Raw genomic sequence first — 25,339 nt, 5'->3', positions numbered from 1 at the left:
AAAGCCATATCCCATCGAGCTACGTGCTCAAGAGACTTGAACCTCAGCACTGAAATAAATAGGACATGCTGGAGGGACAGATTCATAACCCAGAGGCTCCCTTCACTCTGGAATAAAATCCCAGTCCAGGTTAGGCAGAGTCCCTCATTGACTCTCTTCAAGAGGAATCTTGATGAGTGGATGGGAGATCATAGGTTTACCCCGGGTATCACTTCTGTGTCACTGTTAGACAGAGGCACAGTATACTAACCTCGAAAAAGGGCATAGCAAAATTAATTTAAAATGGGTGGCGAAAGCCAAACACACTCTGGCTAGGCTTATAAATGCCCTAGGGCAGATAGCCTAGTATGAACCTATGAACCTATGAACCTAATATTGCTGTAACATACTTGAGTCATTCAATAGCACAGCAGCCTTTGCAATGACAGGAATCCCCTGGAGGATGTCCAGCAGTCATATGGCAGAAAGAGTGGGGAAAGATTAGGAGGGTGGTATTGAGGGTAAGAATTGTTAATATTGGTAGTATGAGTGGCATAGGGACCAGGCTAGCTGATGTGATGGCCAGGGGCTGGTTGATATATTGTGTGTGTGTGCAAGAGACCACATGGAAGGGGATCATGGCTGGGTGTATGGTAGGCAGGTCACAATTGTGCTATCAAGGTGTGGACTGGAGGTGGAAGGGGGTAGGGCTTCTGCTGAAGGAACAATATGCCAAGAGTGTTTTTGGAGGATGATGTTAAGTGTCTGATAAAGCGATGTTTCTGAAGCTGTAAGCTGATGATGTAATGATGACTGCTGTTAGTGTATATGCTATGCAAGTTGGTTGTGCAATGAATGAGAAAGAGAAATGTGATGTCAGTTAGATGACGTGGTGATGACTGTACCCAAGGGTGACAGACTGGTCATTGCAGCTGATGTCAATGTGCATGCTGGTGAAGGGAACAGAGGGGATGGGGAATTAATGGGTATGCATGGTGTTAAAAGGAGTGGAGTTGGTGAGATGGTAGTGGATTTTGCAAAAAGGATGGACATGGCTGTGGTGAATATGCACTATAACATGAGGGAGGAGTATAGGGTGACATACAAGAGTGGAGTAAGATGCACACAGGTGGAATATATCCAATGTAGGAGGGCCAGTTTGAAGGAGATTGGAGACTATAAAGTGGTGACAGGGTAAAGTGTATTTAGGCAGCAGAGAGTGTTGGTGTGTGAGATGATGTTGGTGATCGAGATGAGCAGGAGTGTGGGGGCAGCACCAAGGTTTAAATGGTGTGAATTGGAAAAGTGTGCTTGTGAGGTGGAGTTCAGGGAAGAGTTGAGACAGGTGCTTGGTGGCAGTGACAACCTAACAAATATCTGGTTAAGTACAGCAGAGCTGGTAAGGGAGACAGCTAGATGGGTGCTTGGTGTGACATGTGGATGGCAGAAGCAGTACAAGGACACCTGTTGGTGGACTGAGGAAGTACTAGACACTATACAGAGACAAAGGTTGAGGAAGAAAGGGTGGGATTGTCAGAGAAATGAGGAAAGATGGCAGGAGTATGAGGAGATGATGTGCATGGCAAAGAGAGAGGTGACAAAGGTTGAGAATGGGCATATGAAGAGTTCTCTGACAGGTTGGACACTAAGGAGAGACGACAGGAATTGTACTGATTGGCTGGACAGATGTACTGAGCTAGGAAAGATGTGCGGCAGATAAGAGTGATAAAGGATAATGAGGTATATGTACTCACAGACAAGAAGAGTGTGTTGAGGACATGGACAGTGTACTTTGAGATGCTGATGAATGAAAAGAATGAGAGAAAAGTTTGGATGATTTAGGTATGGTGAATCAGGAAGTGCAATGGCTTAACAAGGAGGATGTGAGGATAGCTATGGAGAGGATGAATACTGGCAAGCCTGTTGGTCCACATTACACACCTGTGGAAAAATGGGGTTGTTTAGGGGAAATGGGAGTGGTGTGTTAGCCAGACTGTTTACTGATATCTTGGGAAGTGTGAGGTTGCATGAGGAGTGGAGAGAAAGTGCTTGGTTACGGTATTAAGACTGAGGTTGATGCAGAGCTGTGATAACTACAGAGGGATAACACTGATCTGTCACAGCATGATGTTATGGGTAAGAGAAGTGGAAGCTAGATTACGCAGAGTGGTGAGGAGTACTGGTCAGCAGTATGGTGTCATGCATGGAAAGGGCACTACCAATATGATGTTTGCTCTGAGACTGTTACTGGTGGAATACAGAGAAGGTCAGGAGTTGCTCTCTGTCTCTCTGGACTTACAGAAAGCATATGACAGGGTGCCTAGACAGGAGTTGTGGTACTGTATGCTGAAGTCATGAGTGGAAGAGATATATGTAAGAGTGGTACAGGATATCTACAAGGGTGGAGTGACAGCATTGGGATCTGCATTGGGAATGATGGATGTGTTTAACTCATTCCCTCCAGTAGAGTTCTTTTGATGGTGTACCTTTACTTCCCAGTGGGTGTGGCTTCAGCCTTTAAAAATGAAGTTATCACCTTACAGTTCTAACAAATACTAATTGTCAGAGATCCTATATCAATACATTTGTGTTTGGCATCATGTATGCTTCAAGATAAAATATTGTGATACCTTGTATGTAGCAAGGTTTTGGAATTATTAATGGAAATTTGAGCAGGCAATATGTGATGCCTAGAGGCACAGTAGGAGGTAACTGCAGAAATGCCCGGAGACATCACTCAGCTGTAATGAGTTAAAGTGGAGGTGGGATGACATCAGGGATCGGCTGTGATCCCTTTCTGATCTGCAATGGTGATGGACAGGTTGACAGAAAAGATCATATGGTGTCCCCGTTGACTATGTTATTTGCAGATTACATTGTGATCTATATTGAGAGTAGGGAACAGCTTTTGGAGACCCTGGAGAGGTGAACATATGCTCTAGAGAGGAGAGAAATTAAGGTCAGCAGCATTAGGACAGAACATCTGTGTGTGACTGAGAGGGAGGATAGCGGAATGTTGAGGATGCATGGGGTACAGTTGGCAAAGATGGATGTGTTCAAATGTTTGGGATCAACATTTCAGAGTAATGAGGACTATGGAGGACAGGTGAAGAAGAGAGTACAGGCAGGATGGAGAGGGTGGAAAAGCATGTCAGGAGTTATATGTGACAGATAAGTACCAGTAAATGTGATATGTAAGGTCTACAAGAGGGTAGTGAGACCACCTATGTTATATGGGTTGGAGACAGTGGAATTGACAAAAAGGCAGGAATCAGAGCTGGACATAGCAGAGCTACAGATGTTATGATTTGCACTGGGTGTGACATGGGTGCACAGGTTTAGCAATGTGTATATGACAGGCTCAGGTCATGTTGGACAGATATGAGACAAAGTAGGAGAGGCAGCATTACATCAGTTTGGACATGTGCTGAGGAGGGGTGCTGAGTATATTGGGAAAAGGGTGGTAAGGATGTAGCTGCCAGGTAAGTGGAAGAGAGGAAAGCCTCACATAAGGTTTCTGGATGTGGTGAGAGAGGACATGCAGGTGTTTAGTGTGAGAAAGCAAGATTCAGAGGACAGGCAGAAATGGCAACAGATGATCTCCTGTGGCAATCCAGAATGGGAAAAGCCAGAGGACAGTAAAGGGGGATGTTGTAATGTCAGTCTTCACAGATTTGGCAAGGATTTGACAGACATAACACAACTCTATGGGTAAATGACTACAAATATGAGGCACACATATGGTCTGTGTGCAGAACACTGGACAGTTGAATGGTATGAGCTCAGTATATAACATGCAGTTCAACACACACATCTGCAGCAGTACTTTACTCTGCACATGCTCTGTATAGTTGTCTTATATTTACAAGACAAAATGTGTATCATAGTTACATGCACAGATTAACATATGGATATGTACAACACCCCAGTAGCTGGCCTAGTCACTACAGGCAGAGCCACATTCTCTGGCCATCAGTGCTGTTCAGCAGTACATCAGTACAGCAAGTCTTGTTGAGACATATTCTTTCAAACCCCTATTTTCTATTATTACAGACCACCTACTGCATTCAATTACATGCTTACCTGTTTCACATACTTTTTTTCTGTAGGTAATGCTCATGACCATGTGATGGCCTGAGCACCAATTGGTGTTCCCCAGTTGATGATTGCATGCAGAGCAGCTGTGTAGTTATTCCAATAGCCAATGTTATGGCAACACACTCCTATAATTGAGTACTCCGTGTGGGTGTTGGCCCTTTCCCTTACCTGTCAGGAAGACATCCTGGAGGTGTGTGAGCTAATACCTCTTAGAACAAAACCTGTGGAGGCAAGCCAACTAAATGGTGGAGAAGATTCAAGACTTAGGGGCAGAATGTGAGTATTGCTATTATATGTTTTGAATACTGCTTGTTTAACAGGGTTTGCCTGAACATGCCACTTCTAAATGGGTTTCAATTTGACAAAGTTATGTGTCTGCATAGCTCTCAACTGTAGGGCTATCCACATAATGGCTAGAGGTTTGCCTGTTATGTTTGGTCTTTTCCCCAGACAGGTGTTGTCCTTGGCAAATCAGTAGCATACTTTGGTGATTACAATCAGTAATCCATTTGTGTTTCAGACTTTATATCCCTCAGAAAAGATATGTTACAACAAACCCTATAACACCAATTTTCTCAGCATATAACAGCAATATTTCAAGTATGGCCATGTTTGTGGGCCTCTGTCCCAAATTATGTCAGGCTTGTACAGATGCCATACAGAAGAGGGTCGACAGTTAGGGTCTACCATTATCTTGTTCTGTCAGTCTTGCTGAGGGAAATGGGTAGGCAACATGTGGGACTCTGTACATTCAAGAGGTTGGTTTATGGACAATGCTCTTAGATGCCCTTGTAACATATTTTATTTGGTGGAGAGTAACAAGTGTTTTAAAACTAGGCTGTTAGAACATGTGAGACATATTACTGATGAGAAAGAAGACAGTTCTACAGCTGTACATTTTAATAATTCTCACCATGGGGGTAGTAGTCATGAAAGGACATTTACGTACAGAATCAGTTTAAATTCTTAAATGTGATACATTATTCCCTAGGGGGTTGAATGTGTAGTGTAATTGGAGGTTGTGTATATACATGTAATTAAGTGTAGTGGGTTACAAGGTACTGCTTTGGAAAAAGTCTGTTTCTCAGTGTGAGTCATCAAAGAACAACTGTTATGTACAGAATCAATATATGTCTTTAAATGTGATATTTTATTCCCTAGGGGGTTGAATGAGGAGTGTAATTGGAGGCTGTGTATTTAAATGTACTTAAGTGTTAATTGTGTCTTCTAATTAAGGCAAGTATTTCTTGTAATGTGTTACTCCTTGAAGGCTTTGGCAAAGGCATCATAGTAAAATGGACTTGTGTGAATTACTGGCTGTTTGTATTTTTGTTTACTATCTTCACTCATTTTAGTTGTTTTGCAAAGAGGTCACGGTATATGTCTGGCCATTGTGTATGGCCTATCACGATATATCTATCTATCCCTCTATATATGTACATTTTTTTTTTCATGTATATATTTGTAGATAATCATTCCACATTGCACAGTGTGTCTTTCTTATTGTAAACTGACTGTACTGCATGATATGTTGTAAAAGACATCCTAACATCTCACAGCTAAGATGGCCTAGTGGTAAATTGCTGCCACTATGATGTATAGCATACTGGTCTCAAGACTGAGCATGGCTGATTAGTTTGTTGCTGGCCAGAAGCTGGGCTGATGGATACAGAGTGATTAAGGCACTTTTAAGCAGTTGTAAGTGGGTTTGTATGGCGCTAAAACACGGTTACCGGCACTTACCAGTGCACAAATATGCTTAGCAGAGCTAACTACTGGTTATCATTCAGATTTAAGCAATGTGTACTCCTGCTAAGCATAGGTCAGCCCTTGTAACCATTGCTCACATTCCAGTCTCATAAAATAGCAGAATAATGACATCATGTAATATGTTTATTTAATGTCCTGTACATAATATGCTTTTATGTGCTCTCATTTCAGTAGCAAGGTTTGACTAATCTGCACAGGACACTTGTGTATACATGGGTAGTATCACGTTTTTTATTTATTATTTTTTATACATAGATAGTATCACATGTTATATGCACTCACACTTGCATGTTACACCAGCTACAATACACTGGTTGCCGAATATGATTCCACACATATTGTATTAGGAGATTAGTATTTTTGACTCTGCTTTTCCATGTAAAATTAGATTGCCCGTTGTAGTACTCCAACCATTTACCTCTGCATGCAGAGCTGGGACTCTGAGTACTATGCTGTCTTGCTCTTGGTGTTTCAGCTGTATGTTTTTATGTATCTCCTATTGGATATTAATATGATATTGTTATATTAACTGTAGACTACTATGTTTTTTGCCCATGTCATTGAGGACTACTGTCATGTAGTAATGCCATACATTTCAGTTTCAGACTTCTATCCTTTAGGACATTCATCCTAATGCGCAGCATGTTTGCTGTCCACTTCCTGTCTGTCCTCTGTGCAGATGTGCAGATGTCAGGTATTGCTAAGGCCATACAACTATGTAGGTGCCCACATAGTTTTGTGCTGTGGGCCTGGGCACTGGTGCTAGCGCCAACAAATGGGATATCCTTCATGTGGGCCTTGGCCCTATTACTTGCCTGTGTGAGGGACATTACAGAGGTGGAGGGCTACAGATTCACAGACAGTAGGTGGGAATACTTCACAGGAAAGGACATCTGGAGATAGCACAACAACATGGAGGACATATCTTCAGAATTGCGAACAGATTCTATGTCATCATCAGTACTGTTATACACATGGTGGGTTGATAGGTTGACAGGGTTTGTGCGGACATGCATTTAGTGAGTAACTTCACATCTGACAGTGATATGTCTCTGACATACCTCTCCACTGGCATGCTATCCACAGACTCGCCACATTTTTGCCTGTTATGTTTTGTCTGTTCACCAGACAGTTGTTGTCCTTGGAAAATCAGTCAAGGACTCTGGGGAATGCAGTCAGTAAATACAAAAATCCATTGGTATTACTGCCTTCTTATTCCTCATAAAGGATATGTTACAAAAACCAGTAACATCAGCAACTGTCTAAATTCTGACACCAATATGTCCAGTCTACACCTGTGTTTGTGCCTCTGTCCCCAAATGACATCAGGCCTTGTCCAGATGTCATGCACTATGATGCTCACACGTATTTAGTAGCATTATTTCTTGCCTTCATTCCTCCTACCATCCCAGTGATGTAGTAGACCCACAGACATGTTACAGGGAAGAAGCCATAGATATCAGTCCTGAGCCTGTACATTCTGAGGTGAACTGTACATCTGAGAGGTCTGTGCATGTCTGGCCATTGTTGAAAGACTGTCAGGATTGTGTACACATGTCATGTGTACATTTTATTTCGGCTGTGTATGAAGGGGGTAGATGTAAGTGTTATGGCTCCTTTTTTATCTGACTGTGCATGCTGCTCCAGTGTCTGCTGGTCTATTGGCTGTATGCCTTTGTAGCAGCAAACTGAGACATACCCTGTACCATGGTCAGGAGTCAGACTACACTGAGAATTGGACCACTATATGTAGGGGTAGTGTGTGACTGGAAAACTATTATGTATTTCTTCACACAGTCAGTATACTCTACTGTTCACCTGACCTACCAGTATGTGACTGTGACTATGGTGGAAATGGTTGTGGGTATGCACTTTCACACTGGTGACTGATTTTTTGGTGCTGTAACATCCCTGTAGTGCCTGACATCCCAAAGGGGATGACACCACATTCACTGACATTGAGCTTAAGGCCTTAGCTCTGACACCAGTCATTGGTCTCAGTGAGGCCTTTCTGCAGGATGTTAACATCACTTAGGTAGTTAATAGCTCCCTACTTGCAATCATCTGCAGAGTCCCTTCATGTTGGCATGGACTTCAGAGAAGTTGATACCAAACAGGAGAGGACCCAGGACTGAACCCTGTGGAACTCCACACATGACTGGTTGGCAGTCAGACTTGGGCTCAGCTACTTTCACACTGTGGGTTCTATCTGTGAGACAGTTTGCAACCCATGTACTGTTATAGGGGTTGATGTGTATCTTAGTGAGTTTATCCATGAACCCTGAGTGGGGAATATTATTAAAGGGCTTGGCCAGATTGAGGTATGCTGTATGAACCACCTTGCCTTCATCCACAGCTCTGGTGACTGACTCAAAGAAGTCAACCAGGTTGATTGAACAGGCATGATCTACCTTTCGCAAACACAAACTGTGGGAGATCCTGAGTCTGGAGATTCCCATATCCCTATATCTTAGGTCCATGATGATGTGTTCCATAGCTTTGCATGACAGTCTTGTCAGGCTAATGGGGCGTTACTTCGCAGGGTCTACAGCCACTCCTCCTGTGTGGAGAGGGATAACTGTAGCAATGCACCAGTCAGTAGTGACAAAGCCTGAGGTGAGGCTGTGATTGAACAGGACACACAGGTGAGGTGCCAGTTCACTCTGTAGTTCATGCAGAAGACAGCCAGGGATATTGCCAGGTCCAATAGAAGCTGTATTCTTGGCCGTGGACAGTGGTGTGTTAACCAAAGCAGCAGTACTACTGGGTGCCTGGCAATGTACTGGCATTGTGAGTGGTCCTTTGGGGGTGGGGAGAGGAGTAAAGTTGCCACTGAATCTGTGTGCCAGTATATTGGCAATATCTGCTGCCTCAGTATAGGAGTTAACATTGTGCAGTAGCTCAGAGCACATGTTGGTATTGCCATGGAGATTCTTTACATAACTATAGGAGGCCTTGTGGATGTCTTTATTGTGTGCTGCAATTCTGTTTTCACAGCTAGCTTTAGAGTATTTCATGAGGAATCTCATCTTTTTGCTGAGGCTAAGAAGGCTGTTTTTCCAGTCTTGGGACTTCACCTTAATCCATATCAGTTTCCTCCTTCTGTTGTAGAGTGTCTTTATGGCCAGAGACCACTGGACTGGCTGCCTTTGTTTGGAGGTGAGGGTATTGATTCTACTGGGTATGGTGGAATCCATGCATTTGTGTACATGTTCATAGTGCATTGGTGTTTAATTCAGCAGTCATGCAACTAGTCTCCATTTGCATGGCTGCTGTGTGGTTAGCCACCTCTGTTGTTAGGAGGCCAAAGTTAACTTTGGAAAGGCTTTTCATGGTGGTTACCTTTGCAGGGTGGGTGGGAGGGGATGTGGATTTCCAAAGGTGATTACTTTGTGGTCAGGTCGAACAAGGGAGGGGTTGACTATTGCTGTACACCAACAGTCAACCATGTTAGTAATAACCAAGTCAATGATATTGCAACCTGTAGTGGGTGTAGGAACAAGCTGTTCCAAGTCATTGGAACTGATGAATTCCAGGAAATGTTGGGCAAGTGCATTGGTACATGAGTAGCTTTCCCACTTAATGGTGGTGTAGTTGAAGTCAACAGGTATGAGTGTTAGGTTGGACACTAATATTCTCCAAGGTGATTGGAACATAGAGTATGAGGCTTGGGATATGTTTGGGGACCTATAGCAGGCTACAACCTGACTCACTGTCTTATCCAATATTAGCTACACCTGCAGGATCTGTGATGCATTGTGTTGTGCTACCACTCTGGAGGTGTGTGCATCCTTTATGAATATGGGATTACCACCTCCTTTGGAGCTTCAGTCCAAGTTATGCAGCCAAAAGGTGTGGAATGAGTTATAAGCTGGTAGTGCAGGGGTGCTTTACCTTTCTACATATATGTGTATGTATATATGTAGATATATTTTAGATGGACGTCTCTCTCTCTCTCTCTATATATATATATATATATATATATGTGTGTGTGTGTGTGTGTATCAATTTTTCCACATATATGCATGTCTATAAATATATACATGTACATATAGAAAGCCTGACTGATTCTACAGAATCATTTCCCTACTGTTGAATGATTCTACTAACTGATATGTTTGTACAATCATCACTGTTTTCTGGAGCTCACATGGTGTAATGGTACATTACTTTGACTGTAGTTTACAGGACCATGGGTAGGGCTTATTATTTTGTTGCAAGGCATAACACTTGCTGCTGGAGAGGGGGGATAAGGGCAATATTTTGGAAAGGTCCCTAGTTTGGGCCAATTGACCCCCATTTTGACAGCCTTTGGACAGATTTGTTGCAGTAAGATGTTCAGAGTATGGATCTGCGGTACAACTGCAATACATATATCTATATCTACATATATCTATCTATCTATCTATATGTGTGTGTGTGTGTGTGTGTATATATATACATATATATATATATATATATATATATATATATATATGGGTCTAGGACACATGCTCAACTAGCATATGTCCGAATCAAAAAACATCGAACACACATACACGAAAGCGCTTAACATCAAAAAGCGCTTCTGTGTATGTGTAGTTAAAAAAGAAATCTACATTTCTGCAGGGGGGCTTTGCCCCCCTGCACCCCCCCCCCACTTTAATATTCTCACTCCGAGATTGGACTACATTGGGGAAAAGGGAATTTTCCCTTACCCACACTGTAGTCCGATCTACGAAACAGGCACACATACACGGAAGCGCTTTTCGATGTTAAGTGCTTTCATGTATGTGTGTTTGAAGTTTTGTGATTCGGACATATGCTAGTCGAGCATGTGTCTGGATCCCATGTATATATATATATATATATATATATATATATATATATATATATATACATATATATATGGGTTCTTGTTAGATCGACGAAAATCCACATCCCTGATGAACGCATCATCGAGACGAGATTGCCAACACCGCACATCCCCAACAATGGTGAGTAGTGTGGAATGGGATGTATTCCCATTTCCGGTATGTGGTGCAATCTTGGAGTTGGTATATTTAAGTAGGGGGAGTGTGGGGGGCTTGCCTCCCACATGGGGGGTGCAGGGGGGCTTGTCCCCTGATATACAGGTATCTGTTTATTTTTTAAGTGTATTATGGACACGGGAATAGGTTCCGTTCCGTAATACATACACTTACCTTTGTTGGGGATGTGTGGTGTCGGCGATCTCATCTCCATGATCCAGTCTTCGGGATGTGGCTTTTCATCGATGCAACATGGATCCATATATATATATATATATATATATATATATATATATATATATATATATATATATATATATATATATATATATATATATATATATATATATATTCATATTTATATGTATGTATATATTTATATATATATATATATATTTATATATATGTATATATTTCTATGTATATATATATATATATATATATATATATATATATATATATATATATACATATTTTTTCAGTATATACAGCTATATTTATATATATGTATTTATTTACTTAGATATATATATATATATATATATATATATATATATGTATATCTATCTATATATATATATATATATATATCTATATATATATCTCTATATATATATATATATATATATATATATATATATATATATATATATATAATCTGTATAATATATATCTGTATATGGGTCTACTTTAAAACACCGACATGCCAAAACACAGACGAGAACACCAAGACTGGAAGATCGACAACTGAGATGACTGATAGTTTAAAAGCACGAAACTTCACATGGCCGATAAACCACAATCCCGACAATCAACAAAACAAATACCTTTTCCGAAAAACACACACACAACACAAGCACAACAAAAAACTTACAAACCTACACTAAACCTTTCATACACAACTACCCTAATCCTAAGGTCCGTCACTATCACACACTCACCTAACCCGCACCCTAACCCTAACTCACTTAACCCACCCCTAACCCTAAAGTCTGTCACTATCACACACTTACCTTACCCGCACCCTAACCCTGACTCACTTAACCCGCCTCTAACCCTAAAGTCTGTCACTATCGCACACTTACCTTAACATGTCGGTGTTCTCAGCATCGGGCTTTTAAACTGTGGGTCATGTCAGTTGTCGATCTTCCGGTCCAACACTTAACTAATTCTACAGAATCTTTTCCCTACTGTTGAATGACTGTACTGAATGATATGGTTGAAAAAACATCAGACAGTTGTTCATTTCAGATAGCTTAGTGGTAAATTGCCAATGGCTATGATGCGCAGGGTCCTTGATTCAATACTTACAAGGGTTGGTTAGTTTGTTGCTGGTCAGAACAGTGTCTGATGGAGACAGGGTAATGAAGGCAGTTATAAGCGGGTTTGCACAGAACTAAGCGATGCTTACATCAGCTTAGCTGGCCGCAAACACTTATTTCAAAGAAAATTGATAAATCTTTTTACATTTCCATATGGCATTTTCCCAGCTCTACACTACCATACGTGAGACATTTGACTTACAATATCATTCCAATTCATAAAATGCATCTTACAACTGCTTCCACACATAAACTATATTAGTCAGAACTGGGATTTAAACCATGCATGGCTTATATGCTAAATCAGTGCTCTAACCACTACACTACATCAACAAGGATTTTTCCCTTTAGAATTCTACTTGACTCTCAAACTGTATTTAAGCTGAACTGAGCAAAGCACCGCGGCACAGAAACCCGCTGTGCTTAAACTTTTTTTTTATTGCAAAAAAAATTTGAATGAAATATTAAATTATTACATATATTTATCAGCAGGTTGTAGGTATGTGGAGAAGGATCTGGCCATTCCGGGGACAGTCATGTACTGTGCAGGCTACTTCTTGGGGACTGTGTGTTTTTTTTTTTCTTATTTCAGTGTCCACAGACATGACATGCTAATTTTACATTTCAGTGTCCACGGACACTGAACTAATGCATAATATTAGAGCCAGGCTCTAATATTATGCTACTTCCTTGTTTGAAATTTCCAGATGGCACTTTCTGAGTGCAGGGGACGTGTTTAAGTGTCCATGCAGGACTTATACATACCCCCTGCACTCATACACGGATCATGTAGGTGTAGGACTACAGCAGTGTGCCCTCATTAATATGTAGGGTGCACTGCTGCTGTATTCCTACACTGAACAGTCCATGCAAGAATAGACTCTTCTTGCACGGACTGTTCATGAATCCCGGAGCATGACATTTATCTATGGCCCATGTTTCCCACAGAAAGTTTAAAAAATATATCTGTTTTGCTTATTTGTACCCTGATGCCCCTGACTTCAGGTTTATAAGCTTGTTCATGTGGTTCTGCCCTCCTTAGTTCCAGGAGGAGGCCTGTAGGCTTGGAGGGATAGATCACTACTGTACTGAGAAGAGGAACAGGTGAACTGGGGGTGTTATACTTCTGGCCTATTGTGGGCCTTTTTTATATTCTAACTTTTTTCTCTCTTGTTTGTCAGATGCACCTGCAAGTAGGAGTGGGGTGGTGGCACTATGGGCTGAGTGATGGGCAGTCCCTGCCTATGCAGTGATATAACCTCAAGCCCAGCCCCAGTGAAAGTGAGTCCCTTTCAGCATTTTCCAGCCTCTATCTGAACTTCTAACATAATGCATATCACCAGAGTACACATCCCTCAACATCCCCCCAACAGACAGAGAGAGAGAGGCAAGCATGCATAGCCTTTTCGCGCTTCCCTCTTCCAGTTGGGTCATTTAGTGTTTGGCCAGTATAAAATAAAGGTTGCTTGAGATGTATTCAGGATTTCATCCCTCGGTGGCACAGAAATGACATATTTCATTTAAAAAAATTACATAAATACTGTAAACCCACCCATTTACAATTCACACAAATACTCTGAAAGTGGAAATACTAAAACATACTAATCCACCTTTAATACCTGTAGTACTTTACTTATGTAGAGATATAGATGTCCTTTTGGGCTTAGCAAGACCAACTGGTAAAGATGTCATAATTGACTGCTGTTTTGGTTTACTGTCCTCTTAATGAAGAAGCACATTTTACTGAAGGACTTTTAGGATGTGTCTGTATATCCTTCTAAAGTAGGTAAGCTTGTATATCTCTGTGTTTTACCTTATTGATATATTTGATTGTGCAGGAAATGCCTCATGCACATTTTCATCCTTCATTTCTCAATATTAACATTTAAAACAGTTTTCATGTCTTCCATAACAAACTGTTTTGTTATTTCTGTCTTGTAACCTAGTGAGTGCTTAAACAAAAAGAAAGCCCAGCAAAGGTACAATATAAAACTCCAAACTCAAAACCAGTACTCTTGACAGGAAAACACAGCAGAAAATAGTTTGTTGATGCAAAAAACAATCTTTAATCTACACAAGCAACAAAAATGTCTAAATTAATGTTAAAATATAGGACCATGGATGTTGAAAATTCCTATTTAAAGGAATGTATTACTGGGGGAAATTGTCCCAAAGGGACTGCATGTTTGGAAATATCCAAACAATGTCCAAGTGGGGAATATTTTTCACAAAGAATTATTAGATATTTTTAACAGATGTGGACTCGAAATTTTAAAAGCTATTATTAAAGAAAATGATAGAATAAAGGAAGGAATTCAGAAAGAGAGAGGAAGTGAATGACTGTATAAAAGATGATTTGATTTTTACTATACCTAGTGAGAAAGAAAAATATTATAAAGTTAGGCTGGAAATTGATGACAAATGTGAAGAACTGATACAGAGGAAATTAAAGAAATAAGAGCGTAACACTAACGAATACAGAAATAATATTAGCTATCCAAAGCCTAAAAGTTTTAGGCAGAATGAAGGTGTACATGCTGTTAACCAGCAAGAAAGTAGCACTAATACTGACAATAATGACATGGAAAATGCATGTATGAGTGAGAATGGGGGGGACCTTGAAGATTTTTCTGAATACCCACAGTTGTGTAGATCTGAAAGATTAAAAACTAACAAAAATTATCAGCATCCAAATTTTTATTGGAGGGGAGGAGAAGGGGGAGGGTGAGATCTGAATAGGGAGACTATACCCCATTCCCATTTTACTGGCCAAATATGTGTTGATGAAGGAAATGTGAAAGAGTACACGTGTGAAGGGTTTAGTATAATTAATTTCAGTAGTGTTGAACTTGTTACGGAACATTTCAGTCTTTTATCTAAAGGCTTGAAATGTATTCCCCAGAAGAAAGGTGATATTACAAAAACTATAATGTATTTAAGAATATTTACTAGGAAAGTCAACCTCGGATTAATGTTTCCACCAAAAAGTAATGAAGTGGACAGTAAAAGTACCTTTAACCTGCACCTACACCCGCAGCTGAAGAACTTCGAATAAATATTTGAAATGGGAATACGAAGAGAATTCTCTAATGTTAGATACAAGTCTAATTTTACTAATAAGGAAAAGGAAGTGTTAGCTGAGTTGCCAGAAAATTCTGAAGTTCAAGTGATGAAACCTGACAAAGGGGGTGGGGTTGTGTTGATGGATACTATTACCTACGAAGGCAAAATGAATGAAATTTTAAGAGACACTAATAAATATTCTAGTGTATCTGTAAATGAAATCAATATTTCCTATAGAAAAAATGATGCAGTTTTAGAGGACATGTTAATGGAACATTTAATTGATACTAAAACCTATGTATTTTTAAAAGTTGATAAACCTAAAATACCGTCTATATTCGTTATACCGAAAACCCACAAAGATGAGAAGGATCTTCCCCTAAGACCGATTGTTTTAGCAGAGGGATCCAAAACACTTCCCTTAGCGAAATATGTGGATAGTAAATTGAAAAAAGTATGGTTGAAAAGAAAGGCAATACTGAAGGATTCCTGTGATCTGTTGAGGGAATTTAAGCATGAATTATATAGGGAAGATTTAACTTTTGTCACAGTGGATGTGATTGATTTATTTTCCAGCATACCATATGCTAAAGGTATGAGTATGCTTGAAAAGATAATATTTGAAGACACTGAATTAAATCAAAAGGAGAAATTGGTATGTACTGGATTGATGGAATTAGTTTTGAAATATAATTTCATCTTCTTTAAAGGGGAATTTTACCAGCAGATCCAGGGTGTTGCGATGGGAGCAGCATGTACTCCCACCTACGCCAATCTTGTTTTAGCCAAATGGGAAGAAAAATATGTCTAAAAATCTCATGGATGCTGGATGTATTATAGGAGATTTTTAAATGATATAGTAATTTTATGGATTGAGACTATACACAAGTTGGAAGAGTTTATGTATTATATAAATAATACCACTAGTTTTTTAAGGTTCACTCACAAACACTCTACAGAAAAACTAGAATATCGAGATGTGGAAGTTTATAAGAACGAAGGCAGATTTGAGTCAAGGGTTTATAGAAAGCCCACATTTTGTAACTCTTTCCTACATTATAATAGTGCCCACCCACCTCATTACAAAAGGAATATAGTGAAAGGCCAGTAAGTACAAGGAAGTAGAATGACTTTCTCAGAAAAGGATTTTCAGCATGAATGTAAATTATTAGAGCAATTGTTTTTGAATAGGGGGTACCCTATTGAATTGATAAAAGGGGTGAAGACAGAAATAAATGAGGGCAGAAAAGGAAAATTCAATATTAGGAGAGAACATTAATAAATCTGATACATGCAATGTCATTTCTGAACAGAATTTTGGAAAGGCACTGGTACTGGAATTTAATGCCTTCTGTGGTTTAGCTAGAAAGGTTGTAAAAAATGAATGGGAAAGGTTTGTTAGTTTTACAGATTTGGAAGGAGTGTCTAGGGAACACCTTACAATTCTATATAAAAATTCACAGAATTTAAAGACTATTTTAGAAAACGACTGGAAAAGGAAGGAAGGGAGTAGGAGAAGAAGAGGGACCTAAATAAGTGTGGCCACTGCTCCCACTGTGGAAATATAACAAATACTGCTCAGGTATTTTTAGAAAGTAGAGATAGATTGATTGAGGGCAAAGATTATTTTAACTGTGAATCATTTGGAATAGTGTATCTGGCTACCTGTGTGGAATGCAGATCCTTCTATATAGGAAAAACTGAGCGTAAGTTAAGGAGAAGGATCTACGAGCATAAATATGATATACAAAACAAAAAAGAAACAAATGCTTTATACAAGCATACAAAGGTATGTGACAGGGCGAATTTCTTATTTTTTGTAGTGGAGCAAATAAAAAAGGGAGCAAGGGGCAGACTGTGGGAATAAAAAACTGAATACAAGGAATTATGGTGGCAAATCACGTTATATGCTGGGACGCCCCCTGGTTTAAATGACAATGTTTCCATTGCCCCACTACTTAAAATGAGATCAGCTAAATTATGATATAAAAAAGGGAAGAATTCCCTGTTGGAGTGTATTTCCACCTGTATTCACTAGAGGGAGACTTTAGGAAAGAAACACTAAAAGTTTATATAACATTTTAAACAGAAGACTTTTAAATTTTATATATTTTTTAAAATTGTATTGAGCATTGCTAATTATTTATTTTATGTTTATATTCATTGACATGTTCACTTCACTACCACTTGGCGTGAAAATGTTTTATATTCAAGTTTTAAGTGAGATTTTAACATGTTATTTTTTTAAATGACAAGTTAATATGAGTTTTTAACTATTTAATTACATATGTTCACTAAGGTTGCTGATTGGATAATTTAAATATTAATTGGTATAAATATGTGTGGCAGCCAGGACATGAGTCTGCATCTGAGGAAGTCTGTTTTAACTAGACGAAAACGCTGACTTGGTGAAAGGCATTTATGTGCTTTGATTTTACTATTGGAAGCTGCTTGTGTGGATTAAAGATTGTTTTTTTTTCCATCAACAAACTATTTTCTGCTGTGTTTTCCTGTCAAGAAACTGGTTTTGAGGCTAGTGAGTGCTTAGTTCCTTTTATTATAAAAAAGATAACTGCAGGCATAAATCATTTAATTATTTTCACAATAGCTATCATATTACTTGATGGGGACATTAGAAAAAAAAAATAATCTGTGAACATGTAACATTACATTACAACTAACATTATGAATTTCTTTGTCATGCAGGTGTAAATCAGACTTTGACACCCTGTAATGTCTGTGGAAGAACATTTTTTCCTGAAACCCTGGTAATACCCATTTATATTTTTTCTTGTAGTAGTACATATGTCTTATGCTTATCTTAATTTATGAGGTGATTACCTGAACCATATTTAAAGGTCAGTCAGCTTTGAAGAACACTTTTTCATTAATAGTAGCAAGATAAGCTTGCATCTAGCTGTCTGTTGTAATAATTCAAATGGCTTTAACAAAATAATTAAGTTCTAGTGAGATCCTAAATGGGTGGATAAGAATGACTTTATGACCACTGGTCATTTGGCACTGACATTCACTGTAGATATAAACTAAGAATTTGAGGGTATTATTTAAGTAAAGAATATGAAAATTTCCATGCAAACACATATTCATTTATTGTGGAATATCCTTTTTATAAAAGTGTGAGTTTGCTTCATCAAGAAGTGGCAATGGAATATGTGGTTGTTTATAAACCGAGAAGTGGTGAGGTGATAGCAAAGGTCAAAACATGGTTACTGACCCACAGCATATCTGTCTCTGTTGTTAAATATGACAGTTTGCATGTAATATGCTATAGAAGCAAGTTAATACAATTCATTTTAAGAAAAGAGAAGTCTGAATATCGGAATGAGCCTAAAGATAGCATAGTTGATAATTAAGTTTCAAAATATATTCAGTGGTATGTTAAGTAGTGATGGTTAATGTAACTTGGTCTGGGTTTCCCATATTGAATATTTCAATGTTATTTTCCTGTGTTTTAGCAAATAATTTATTTCTGTGAATATAGTGTGTGTATGTGTGTTTATAAAACACCGATCTTTGTCAATAACTTGTAAGACATACCACGGTTTATGAAACTTTGATTAAATGTATCATGAGAAGGACACCTCCTCAGGACTATAGCAAAACTTAATTCTACATTGCAGTGTAACAGAAAGGCATCGTGAGTGGTGTTGGGAGAGAATCTGCAACCTTGTGATCTTCCTAGAATCATAGATAGCTTAGCAGCTTATTGAGGCACTGCCCTTGTATTTCTTTTGAGGAAAATTTATATCTTACTGACTACTTGATAGTACGGGTGGTTTGTGAAGAATATTTACATCATGTGCACAGTATCTTACTTACATTGTACTACCAAAAATCAGTTTACTTGTTTAAAATGATATTTAAAAATATTATGTAAATGTTATTTTAATTGAAAATAAAAAAAAATATTTGAGCAAAAATCAGTCCACATTTTGTTTTGTCTGGAATCTTAACTAGGCTGAACCAAGTTAATAATTAGAAAATGGTGCTTTCTAGTTCATTTGCATGGCTTTAATTCTGTACCAGTAAGATTAATACTTAAATGTTCCAACAGTTAAGTTCTTGTTGTCACCATTGACAGTATTATGAACTCAGCAATTTCAACATTTATATATCTTCTGTCCTACAAGAGTCAGTTTAGGGATGGAGTGTACAGCACTGTATACCCAGAACAGCACTCATATTACAGATACATGAAGATATTTGGCCTTGAATGGCTTGAGACTGTCCATAAGACTCTTTAATATAGTAGTTGAGAACAGTTTGCAGTTCTCTAGGCTTTACATAGTTTGAGTTATGGTTTTCAGAAACCTCAAACCTATATGAACTTTGTCTTCCATAACTCTTTTCCAAGAACATACAGTTTCGGCATAAAGAAGCATTTTTCTTTTCTGCTCTTTTTGATACATTTTTAGTCTATTTGCACGCTGTATTTTTTCTTGAGCTTGACCATCCCATTGTGCATACCCAAAACAGCTCAAGAAGTAGGTATTCTGAAGAGCCTTGTCTTTATTACCTTCTTATGTGAGTAATGTTCACTCCAGAATCCCTGTGTCACACAGGTGGACTTCCATCTCATATTTGGCTCCATCTATTTAGTGATAGCAGACATGTCCTTGGACACATGTCTCTAACCTCCCCTCCACAATATTTTCTCCCCTGCCAGCTCCTCCTGTGAAAGTATACTTGTTCATAGTAAATACTACCCAGAAACATCACAGTTCATTTTTATTTTTCATCTTCTTCAATATAATGGCAGGCTGCACACATTTGAACTACAACCAGCTGGTCATACAATTTTTCAGCACCCATTGTCCTTGCAATGAGATACTATATGCTCCTGTCTTCAGTGAACTAAATTTAAAGACTTCACAAGAAGAACTTGGGATGCTTCAGTATTACCTTTCTGCATGACCTTTTCATATTGTCGGCATTATGGCAGAATGGAATGTTTTCTGTAGTACCTTTTGTAGTGCAATCTGGTAGAATGTATAAGAGATGTTCATAAGAGAAGAAGGTAAAATATAGTTAAGGCACACACAGACTACTACATAGCAAAAGACGTATGCAGATAAGTATAGCCAGTAAGTTTGTCTTTTATCTTTGTAGCATGATCTAGTTCTTCTGGCTTGTGTCATTGGCTTTTTCAGAGGATTGAAATGTTCTTTCCGTAGGACTGTACACTTTCATATAGTATATAGACAAGAGAGTATAAAATGGAACATATTTCACAGAGCACTGCAATGTTGTTGCTACTCTAAAATAAAATATACCAGGGTAAGCTCAAACTAAGTATACATACTTTGATTTGTAACCATTAAGAATCAGTGAAGTTCTTAATCACTTGTACATGCAGTAAGCAAAATAATTTAGAAATGTACACAGTGCTATGACTACAAATCACCTGTTATCTAGATGCATCAGCTTTAAACATTTGTTTCATTTTTAGTCCAAACACCAACCTATTTGCAAGAAACTATCTAACAAACAGCGCAAAGTTTTTGATTCTTCTAAACAGAGGGCAGAAGGCACTGAAATCATTACAGTGAAGAAAAGATCCCCGCCAAAGGTAAACACAGTTAATTTGGTGTAATAAGCAGTTACAAAGTATATACTTTATTAGTGCTGTATGTAGCATCATATCTCTCAACCTCTTTGAGCAAGAAAGCTGGACAAAGCCATAAATAATGGGGATACAAAGGCCCCAAAATAGGGACAATTTTTAAATATTGCTCTTACAAACTTAGAAAGTTGATAGAATAACAAGTTTTGCATTAGCATGAATTTTCTGAAGGCTATGAAGTTTGAAACTTAAATGGCTGTCATTGTTTTCTAACTTCAGTTGTTCATGATTTCTTAATGATTTGCCAGAAAATCACAATTTTATGAGAAACAGGAAAAAAATACGATGAAAAAATCTGGACATTCTGCAAAAATCTGGACAGGTGAGAGGTATGTGTAGCACATTAAACTTATTGTAACTAATATACACTTTTCTTTATGTGTATTAGTTCGCTACCATGTGATTTACAAATATTACAGAGCAGCTGGGTGCATTTTTTATTCGTTATCCAGGTAAATCCAGGAGTCACAAGTGGTTCTACATAGGAGCAGACTGGAACATCTTGCTGATTAATTGATTTGCCCAGGCTCATAGTCTACAAATGGAGACAGATTGATTCAAACCATTAAATACAGGATGGAGTTGTAAATAACTTTAACCCTCTGTGCTAAAGTGCCAGACGTCACCTACCTTTAAGAGCAGTTCTGTGATAATTAATTTGGCTTTAGCATTGCTAATAGCTTTGGGAGCAGACCTGTGGTTACATAAGGACACATGCAGCCTGTTTCTGGCACTTAGAAAATTCTCACTATTGGTCATCAGGCTGTCTCCCTCCTAAACATTATATCTTAATGATGTATGTGTGCAGAGCCCAGTTGCATAACTACATACAAAGATGATGAGAAAGAAAAAGAAAACGTAACAAAGAATAGCTCTTCATAGCTTCTCACTCGCTGGATCGTTGCTGTCATCCTTGCTTTATGGTTTGAGGAGGAATACCTCTTTCTCTGTTCAAGGACTGAATGACTGCATCTGAAACTAAAAGTAGTTACAGGAGCATAATGTTAGGATCATAGATTCTTACTAGGCAGGTAGGCTGGATCACCGTATAAAACCTAGCCATGCAACCGACAGAGTTTAGTCAGTGGGTTTTCACCCTACCTGATGAGGGTCATAACATTGATACCAGGAGTAAATTTGTACATACTCATCCAGTTATTAAAGCAAAACAGGAAAGAGGCCAATGTGTTACACTGTTTGACACACAAGGGGAACTTGTTTCATTGGTGAACTTGTTTCATTGGTGGGGGATTCTTTTGTTGAGAAACCTATCTGTTCAAAAGGTCTTTTTTATGATGTAATGAAGGTTGAGATTTAGAGTGGGTGTTAGTGTTACCAGCATTTCTGAGGTGGGGGATGTCTAGTATAACAGGATATTTTATAGCCTGGAAGATGAGTCAGAGATCCCCATGTAGGAGCCATTATGAGAAAAAGTAAGAGGATTTTTAGTCTGCTGGGCAGCTAAGGAAACTTAGCGGTTTGACCTTTTTTTGACTAGAAAATGTTGCAGTCTTTCTAGCTGGGGACGATGTTTGGAGTGGTATTTGAAATGGTACATTGTATTCTATGATTGGGCTGATGAGGAAGGACCACAGGGGGATTATGATATCCTTGGACCTGGATGATATGCATTTGGTAATTAACTGGGTAAGGTATAATAATTTCCGATGTTTACATAACTTTTTCCCATTCTGCATAAGCCACTAATAAGAGATAACTGAAGGAGAGTTCATTACCAACAAAGGTACCTAGATCACTAGTGACTAGATTGATCTTACGTAACGTCCCATTTATGGTGGTAATCAGGATAGTCGTCTTTCTAAATGCAAGTACACTACATTTTTGGCATTACAATTAAGGCCATAGATGGTACACAAATGTAAGACCTGGCAAGCCCCCTTTGGATTATCTGAGTGCCCATAGTGGTGCCAGAAATTGCACTAAGGTTACAGTCACCAACAAACATCTGCTTTCATGTCAGAAAAGTACATGCCGAAGAGGAGAGGAGCCAGACCAAAGGTCTGAGGAACACCAGTAGTGACATGCCTTTTGGATAAGAAAGTATCACTAATTTGTACTGTGTGAATTTGATTAGAGGACCAAATTGTAACCCCACAGGTGATGCAGAGGTTTATGTTTGTACTAGTTAGTTTGCCAATAATGCCAGCATGAGGAATCACATGGCAGGCTTTAGTGAAATCCAGATAAAACAATATGCACAGAATGGCCTCTGTCTATGGCATTGGTTACATTTTTTTGATCAAACAAAACAGATTAAAGGGACAGGATCTACCTTTCATAAAGCCAAATGTATTATGGTCAAGGTTTTGTAGGTCATCAGTTTTACTGTTTATGAGGCTGACCAAGCTGTGTTCCATGAACTGACAGATGATGCTGGTGAATCTAATAGGATGATAGCTGGCAGGGTCTGTAGTACAGCTTCTCTTGTGGCGAGGGACCATAATGATCATTCTCCTGAGATCAGGTACATACTTCATGGAGAGACTAATGTTGGGAATGTTTAGGAGAGGTTCCACAATGTTGTACTTTGTGCTAACTAGGAGATAACCAGTGTTGTTTCAGCAAGAAGAGCTATTGTATTTGGACAGAGCTTCTAGGATCTGGTCCATAGTAATTGGGGGGGGGTTGTGTTCCAAGAGAGGGGGACATATGGATAAGTAAGACTGGTGAAAATGTAACTGAATCTGTCATCTAGAACATTGAAATCCTAGGATCAGAATAGACATTAACATTCTGTTTGAGTTCAGTGCAGTATTTAATTTTACTTCTAACACTCCTAATATAGTTAAAAAAGGCCTTATGTTTATCCTTGGAATAGGTAGCCATTTTCAATTCATATCATGCCTTAGTCTTCCTAATGGCATGTTTGAGTGTTTTTCTGGGCTTCTTAAGTGACCTCTTATGGCAGGAGATGGGGAAAATTTTATATGAAGCAAGTAGCTTTTTTTCTTTTTATTATATACCTTGTTTACTCTGGAGTTTCACAACAGTGTTTTATTTCTGAATTTAGCACTATGCTTATGCAGAATGGGGACAACACTCTGTATATATCAGCTTAAATGGGCTTAGACAACAGAGGTATATGTAGCGACCTTAGTAACTGGATCAGCAGTGAGGTGGTGCTTTTGAATTTCTTCAAGCCCTCAGACAGGGATATGAACTTGGCTTTAGATGGATCTCTGAATACAATGGAATTATTGGTCAGGATGGTACTCATTTTGAGGGAGAATGTGACAGTTTGGTTGTCAACTTTATCTAAATATAAAATAATATTAGTACTAAATTAGTACTTGGTGCAGGTAGAGGTGACATTTGTAAGGATGCGATTAAGTATGTTGTCATATCTGGTTGGAACATGGAGTATCTGATGTAGAGGGTTCTTGCTGATAAAACAAAAAAAAAAACACTGTTCATGTTTATTTTTTGTTGTATAAATTTTCCAGTAAATGGTTGGGTAGCTAAAGTTACTTGGGATCAGTGTATTGAGATTGATATGCATAGAATTCACCTTATCAAGTTAGTTTCCATGGTCATCAGGCAACATTGAGGGAGATGTATAATTGGCTGCTAGATGATAATTGACTTGATTTAGTGTGATTATCATGCAGGAGTTCTATACTGGTGTTGTAATATGAGATTTGGCATAGATAACAGGAAGCAGATAACAGAGATGCCTGAATGAATGAGAAGTGCAGTATCCTGCTATGGAAGGAGTGCTGTCAGTGCACTAAAACCAAGTTTATGTAACTTCATATGCCTGTATGTTTTCGAATGTCAGGAAGGACTTAAGACCAGGCTGCTTTTGTTCAGACTCCTAGTGTTGACAAGTACTTCCTTTATGTAAGCTGGACTGGGATTTGCTATGTTGGAATATCCAAGAGATGGACCTTAGCTAATAAAAACAGTGTCAGAAAAAGTCTTAGCCAATATGTAGAACACAGAGGAGAGAGATGTTAGCCATTACTGGAAAAACAGGCTGGCTTATTGATCATAACCACCCATGCTGCTATTTATTTATTTATTTGCATTTGTTAACCGGGTTAGTCCGACTGGGCTGCAGAGCCCTTTTTCGGCAGAGACATGCAGAGAAAAGCTCCATAGCTAAACAAATACAAAAACAAAACATCATACAATAGTAAAATACAAGTGTATATACACATGAGAAACAGAATTCAAATTATAAAGAACATGTTAGAATACAAGAGTAATATTGAGGGTTTAAACAGCCATGGTACATATTAAGTATATGAAATATAAAGAAAAAAGTTATATTCTATCTAACATTTACCTTCTTCTTCTTTTCCTGGTTAGGGGTCGCCACAGTGGATCACTGTCCGCTCATGATTGGCAGTGGAGTTTTACAGTGTCAAGTTGCCAGCCCGGCGCCCAACCTTCCACAGAAGGCACACACATGCACACACTCACACCTAGGG

The 25,339-nt window shown here is 38.7% G+C and overlaps 1 protein-coding gene across 3 annotated transcripts in view; it reads left to right on the top strand.

Moving 5' to 3' along the window:
• The window catches only part of ZC2HC1B (zinc finger C2HC-type containing 1B), a 345,180-nt gene that overhangs the window by 123,716 nt on the left and 196,125 nt on the right, over nt 1-25,339 (top strand). For 2 of the 3 annotated variants that reach the window (XM_044060265.1, XM_044060264.1), the window contains exons 2-3: nt 17,948-18,009; nt 20,712-20,831. In XM_044060265.1, the coding sequence (XP_043916200.1) occupies nt 17,948-18,009; nt 20,712-20,831 (182 nt within the window). The remainder of the gene's footprint in view (nt 1-17,947; nt 18,010-20,711; nt 20,832-25,339) is intronic. The other variant, XM_044060266.1, reaches the window with a different exon arrangement.

The sequence above is a fragment of the Protopterus annectens genome, chromosome 1.part2, assembly GCF_019279795.1.
Source record: "Protopterus annectens isolate FY-2018-M chromosome 1.part2, PAN1.0, whole genome shotgun sequence".
Taxonomy (NCBI): Eukaryota; Metazoa; Chordata; order Ceratodontiformes; family Protopteridae; genus Protopterus; species Protopterus annectens.
Note: the sequence above shows the minus strand (reverse complement) of the source record. Positions and strands in the feature narration are given on the sequence as shown.